Below are 5,777 nucleotides of genomic sequence, written 5' to 3'. Positions count from 1 at the left end.
GCCCGCCCCTGTGACAGCCGTCGCGTTTGTCCCCAACCGCTGCAGAAAATGGGCGTGAACTTCACGGTGAGCAACAAGGACACGGTGAAGAGCAGCGACGTCCTCTTCCTGGCCGTGAAGCCCCCCATCATCCCCTTCATCCTCGAGGAGGTGGGCCCCGACATCGAGCCCCGCCACATCGTGGTCTCCTGCGCGGCCGGTGTCACCATCAGCTCCATCGAGAAGGTGAGGGGTGGCGGGGCCGGGGCCTGCGCCCGCAGCCCTGCACAGCCGGGCCCCCCCGGGCCTGGGAAGCGTCGCCGCGGGGCAGCGCCGTGCGGGAGCTGGTGCGAGGGACGGGCGTTCCTGGCGCTCCCCGGGGCTGAAGTCGCGCTCAGCCCCCTGGTTGCTTCGGGTCGCCTCTGCCGGGACTCATCAGAAAGGGCTGTAAGAGTCTGTATGTCAGCTCAGGCCTTACAGGTGGGGCTGTCAGGGCGTTTTTGTTCTGCAGAGGTGGGTCGTCTCCCCTGAGTTTCTGCAGACTTTGTGCTGAATGTCTGCCCGATGGGGAGTTGATGTGGGAACGAGGGGTTCAGGCTATTGCTCCCGACAGCAGCTCTGCCCACTTCCCGGTTTGCTGGTACTACTAAACACGTTTAAGATTCGGCCGCTCTGGCTGAGAGCAGGGAGTCTGGAGTACAGGAGCTTGTGTTGTTCTTGCCCCTGGGGAGTTCTCTCCTAAACAGCCTATTTGGTGTGCCAAACATGCACTAAAGCTCATTTTTCTCTCTTTCTTCCTTCCTTCCTTCTTTCTATCCAACAATTTCCCGCCCTAAGAAACTCTCTACCTTCTGCCCCACACCAAAAGTGATCAGGTGCATGACCAACACCCCTGTGGTTGTCCGGGAAGGTGCTACAGTCTATGCCACGGGGACTCATGCGGATGTGGAGGATGGGAAGCTCTTGGAACAGCTGATGGCCAGTGTCGGCTTCTGCACCGAGGTGGAAGAGGACCTGATCAACGCTGTGACGGGGCTCAGTGGCAGTGGCCCTGCCTATGTACGTGCTGCATCCGCAACTTGGGACGGTCCTGGGGGGAGCAGTAGGCTTTGCATGTGGTGAAAGTGTGCAGCTTCAGTTTGCTGTTTCTTGTTTTTCTCATCACTCACATTCGTGATGGGACACATAATCCAGGTGTCCAGTTTACAACCAGTTTGGGTCAACAACAAAAGTCTGTTACCAGTCGGATGAGTCTGAAGTCCGTAGCCAGCGTGCAGTGTCCGCGTGTCCATGTTGCAAGACGTGGGCCTGTAGTTAGTTTGACCCAGAAGCTGAATTTCTGCCATTTCTGCTCCACTCCTGAGCTGGACTAGTGGGAGGGAAGCCTGGTGTGACACCCGTGCAGTAAAGGGGGAAGCTTTGGTCAGGCCTGTAAGCAATAGGAGTCACAGTGTGATCCCGGGGCCCTGAATTCTCTCTTTTCTGGGATTATCAGTCTTGGAGCAGTGACTCAGTCACCTTCTTCCTCTGTCTGGTCTCAGGCGTTCACCGCCCTGGATGCTCTGGCAGATGGGGGAGTGAAGATGGGGCTTCCCCGCAGGCTGGCTGTTCGACTTGGCGCGCAGGCTTTGCTGGTCAGTATTTCCTCCTCCAGCACACATTTGAGGCTGTGCCTGCTCTGTGCAGAGTGTTCACATCACGGTTTGAAGCTGTGTCAGTCCTCTTACTGAATCTACTTGAAAAAAACACGTTTGATTTGACTGCACACAGGTTCCTGGGGAGGGGACGTAGGAAGTGTCTGCAGCAATCTGCTGGCGCTGGTGGTGGTGTGGGAGCTGGGGCCTGGGCAACCCTGACTCCTCCACAGGCTTTTTCAGCTCTGAAAAGTGTTTTGGCAGCTTGCTAATGGCTCTCAGGCAGGAGCCCAGCCCACTGTGAGTGTTAGGTGCTGCTCTGTGCAGGGGAGAGCGGGGGTCTATGGCAGTTCCTCAGTCAGAGCTCTGGAGCTGGTTTCTCTTCCTCGTTACAGGGTGCTGCTAAAATGCTGTTAGAATCTGAGCAGCATCCTGGTCAGCTGAAGGACAATGTCTGCTCACCCGGGGGAGCCACCATCCATGCCCTGCACTTCCTGGAGAGTGGGGGCTTTCGCTCGCTCCTGATCAATGCTGTGGAGGCTTCCTGCATCCGGACTAGGTGGGCACCTCACATATAAAGACCCTGCGAGAGCTGTGCCCCGCGCTCTCTGTATCTTCCCTTTGCTATGTCTTGTCTTTCTCTCCCACCGTCCCATTGCAGGGAGCTGCAGCACCTGGCAGACCAAGAGAAGATCTCCCCGGCAGCCATAAAGAAGACTTTGTTGGATAAGGTGAAGCTGGAGTCTCCTTCTCTGACCATGGCCTCTGCCAGCAAAGTCAGTCTGTTCACCAGTAAGAGCCCCAGCAGCAAGAAGAACTGAGCAGGCTGCTGTGGTCTGGCTGAACACCAGCTTCCTCCACACCCTCTTTTTGTCCAGGGAAGAACACTGACCCGTGGTGTCCCCACGCCCGGCTCGGGGCTGGCAGCCGCGGTACAACGGGGTCTGTAACCTCTGTGGGCCTGGTGCGGCCTGTCCCCGGCGCTGCTGGTCCCTGTTGGGCAGGGGGGATGCCACCGTCAGAGCTTCCTCAGAGGCACTCTTTGTCCAGAAGCCTCATACTCCCAGGACGTGGGCAGTGTTTATGGTATCCCATGCAGAAATGGTTTCTAATTGGATTTTTAAAGAAGTTTCAGAATGTCTTTTGGTTTCCAAAAGGGGTTTGCATCCCTCTTACCCCATCCCACATCCATGGTCAGAGCTCGTGTCCCACCGCTGTCTGTTAGCTAGAGCAGGTGCTGCTGCCAGAGGCAGCCCTGTGTGCCCGGGCTGTGCCCGGCGTTAGGGGCTGGGCCCTAGAGCACCTCTTACAAGGGACCAAAGTGCCTCTGCCCCATCCCTGTCTGCCTTGACTTTTGAAAGACAGATGGTGTGAACCTCTGGACCACGCTCTATTTCTCTCTTGCTGCTCTCTCTGGTTTGGGGAACCGTGAACTGCTCTCGCTGTCCCTCCCTTGCTGCTCGCCTTGCTTGGGTGCTCAGGCAGGTGGGGGTGGGGTGTGCTGCTTTGCCCTGTCTCTGACAGCTCTTCCTGCTCTCCATGGGCGGAATCTGCTCCCGCACACCCATGGACGTGTTTCAGCATCACTGCTCCCTGGTGCTGTCCTTGTTCTTTGCCCGGCTCCTGGGGCAGCTAGGAGCAGAGCTGAAGTCAAGGGCAAGCTCCTCCAGACAAAGCTGCCTTCTGCACCCTTCCACTCGAGCAGGGTTTGTCCCCAGGTGCTGAGCTGCGTGGCAGTGGTGCCGCTCCTTGCACGGGGCTGTGCCTGCCCCTGGGCCGCAGGCGGGTGCCCGCTGAGGCTGCTCTGCCCCCGCTTGTGCCACCCCGCTGCGCTGTGGCGGACTGGTTGTCCCTCCCGGACAGGGTTTCTCTCAGCAGAGCCCCCGGGCTGGTGAAACCCAGCACCGCAGCCCTCGGTGTCCCCTTATGTTGGCACAGCCACACCTCTGGTATTTTCTGGACCGTTGCTTTTTTTCTTCCTGTTTCTCTGAAGGTGTTCCACTGCTAATGGCTAGAGGGGGAAAACACATAGAAAAAAGTTCAGGGCTGCTTCAAGCAGTTGCATTCCTACTTCTTTAGAATACAAGACTAAAGGGAAACACTGAGTCACCTGGTCTGGCCTGTGGCTCAGATCTTGTCCCACCTTGCCTAGCTTGTCCTGCATGAGACGCAGGAGGAATGTCAGTCCTTGGTTGAAACGGAAGAGGTTCAGGGGGCACTTGAGGATGCCCAGTGCCTGTACAACAACAAGGACTTGGTGGAGGAGGAAGACCCTTGCTGTTCTGGTCTGCAGAATTTCCCAGGTCTGACTCACATTTATGAGCAAGAAATAGCAGCGAAATCTGGGGTGAAGGAGCAGTGGTCTCTTCGGCCCCTGAAACTCCAGTATCTGTGAGGGAAGGAATCCAGGCAGGGTGGTGGTGGCAGCAGGCAGAGGGGCCCTGCTCGTCCCTTCTGCCAGGGGACACGGCCCGAGCAGTTGTACCCCCCAGGCCCATTGGGGAGAGGGATGAGTGAGGGCTGTGGACCCAAGGGGCAGAAGGGACCAAGGCTCTGATCAGATGGGAGGCAGGTTACAGCCTGTTGTCTAGGTCAGTTAACCTTTTCTGCAGGCACTATTTTCGGAGCCAGCCCCAGGACAGCAGCAGAGAGGAGACTCCATCCACTGCTTTCTGTGATCTCCATAGCCACTGCCCCTGCCTGGCTTCCTGGCCTCTGCTTTACTCCCAGAGCCGGAGTCCGAAACTTGAAAACTGCATGGTATGCCAGCTGCCTGTGCCACCTGGACAGGGCTGCAGGGGAGAGCAGGCTGGAGGGGGTGGAATGAATTTGGGTGGGTAACTCGTACTGTGTTCTACCTTGAGGTATACTGGGGGAGCACTGGTAAGAGGACATTTAAAATGGGCTTGTTGTCTCAGAGGGATCTCAGACACGCAGGAGATGCAGGAAGAGCGTTTCTGTATTGATGCAGAGGCTGCCAAAGGTGCTAGTAGTGTTAAAGCATTTTTAGTGTTTAGGCTTCTGCTGGTAGCAGGGTATGACCCTATAAGCACGACAAGATGGTTTCTTCTTTCTTTACGTAATAAAGTGCTGCTCTGACAGAGCTATGGCTAATCCCGGCTGTCTGGACTGGATATATCTCTTGCCTCTGGCAGTGGCTGTTGTGGCCTTGTTGCCTGCAGTGAGTGTGCCTGAAGGGTGCTGCAGACCCGGCTTTGGGGCTGGTTTGTCTGGTCATGGGACTGGGAAGCCTGTCAGCCCATTGCTGTCACCCCTGGTTCTGAGCAACAAAAGCTTTGCTGTGGCCTGTGCTACCAGTTTGTGGAGATTTAGAGAGAAGGAGGAAAGTCTTCTGGCTGGAATTGGACGTGAATAACTTGGAGTATTAATCCTTCTCCCAGTATCCTGGCCCTTTAGGCTTTCTGGTGGTTCTGCCACTGCATAGGGGCGAGTGGGTGCTGCACGTCCCTCCATTTCCCTGCTCGGGAGCTGTGCACCCCCTCAGACCGCGCTGGGAGTCATGGCTCGAGCACCGCCTGATGCAAAATAAGAGGGAGAGTCGCAGAAAGTTTCCTCTTGGCTGGTAAAGTGCGACGCAGAGTGAAAGGTGGGATGGCTGAGCTTGAGCCCTCTGCGGGGGACAGGGCCTGCCGCAGCGTCCCCCCGAGCGGCAGAGCTGCCGGTGCCCGTAGGGCTGTAGCCGCTGCCTGGCACGGCGGGAGGAGAGCCCGGCTGCACCCGGGACCCGCGCTCCGTGCCTGCGGGACAGCAGAGGAGAGCGGGCCCGGACCGCTCCTCGGGAGCCGCCTTTCCCCGTGCCCGGCCTTGACTCCGCAGGCCGCGCTGCACCTCCCGCGCGTCCCTTGCCCTCTGGTGTCCTTCCAGCGCCGCTTCCTCGCAGCTGGGCAGTAAGTGCAGGGGGTGGGGGGGTATCGCTGTGTCGGGGACCCGCAGGCAGAGGGAACAGCAGGACACGGGGCCGAGCCCGGGGAGCTGCTGCACGGCCCCTCCTTCGAGTCGCCGCTCCCCCGCGCAGGTTCGGGGCGCAGCAAAGGGCGCTGCGGGGAGGGGGAACGCCCGTGCGGGGCTGGCGGCCGCGCTCTGCCCTTCCCCGGGGCCCGGTAAAGACGAGGGACGCGGAACGGAGGGGCTCGCCGCGTCCCC

At 58.5% G+C, this 5,777-nt stretch overlaps 2 protein-coding genes across 2 annotated transcripts in view; both read left to right on the top strand.

Annotated features, from left to right (window-relative positions):
* Nucleotides 1-16: 16 nt before the first annotated feature.
* PYCR1 (pyrroline-5-carboxylate reductase 1) lies at nucleotides 17-4,727 on the top strand. Its single transcript, XM_026861012.1, has 5 exons — nucleotides 17-225; nucleotides 817-1,038; nucleotides 1,521-1,613; nucleotides 2,009-2,172; nucleotides 2,275-4,727. Exons 1-5 carry the CDS (start codon nucleotides 49-51, stop codon nucleotides 2,432-2,434), a joined length of 816 nt encoding a protein of 271 aa, XP_026716813.1. The 5' UTR covers nucleotides 17-48; the 3' UTR covers nucleotides 2,435-4,727.
* A 775-nt stretch (nucleotides 4,728-5,502) lies between these two features.
* The window catches only part of MAFG (MAF bZIP transcription factor G), a 7,048-nt gene continuing 6,773 nt past the window's right edge, over nucleotides 5,503-5,777 (top strand). Inside the window, exon 1 of the mRNA XM_026861016.1 lies at nucleotides 5,503-5,521. The gene's annotated coding sequence lies outside the window, so the exon portion shown is untranslated. The remainder of the gene's footprint in view (nucleotides 5,522-5,777) is intronic.

The sequence above is a fragment of the Athene cunicularia genome (assembly GCF_003259725.1).
Source record: "Athene cunicularia isolate RWA chromosome 18 unlocalized genomic scaffold, athCun1 chr18_part1, whole genome shotgun sequence".
NCBI lineage: Eukaryota > Metazoa > Chordata > Aves > Strigiformes > Strigidae > Athene > Athene cunicularia.
The sequence above is the reverse complement of the archived record's forward strand: the minus strand, read 5'-3'. Positions and strand labels throughout refer to the sequence as shown.

What these genes read in the sequence shown, in the direction of transcription:
- PYCR1 (XM_026861012.1), top strand. Translation starts at nt 49, where the DNA reads ATGGGCGTGAACTTCACGGTGAGCAACAAGGACACGGTGAAGAGCAGC. An exon ending in CCATCAGCTCCATCGAGAAG is followed by an intron (nt 226 to 816) that starts GTGAGGGGTGGC and finishes TCCCGCCCTAAG; the next exon opens with AAACTCTCTACCTTCTGCCC. An exon ending in GCTTCCTGCATCCGGACTAG is followed by an intron (nt 2,173 to 2,274) that starts GTGGGCACCTCA and finishes GTCCCATTGCAG; the next exon opens with GGAGCTGCAGCACCTGGCAG.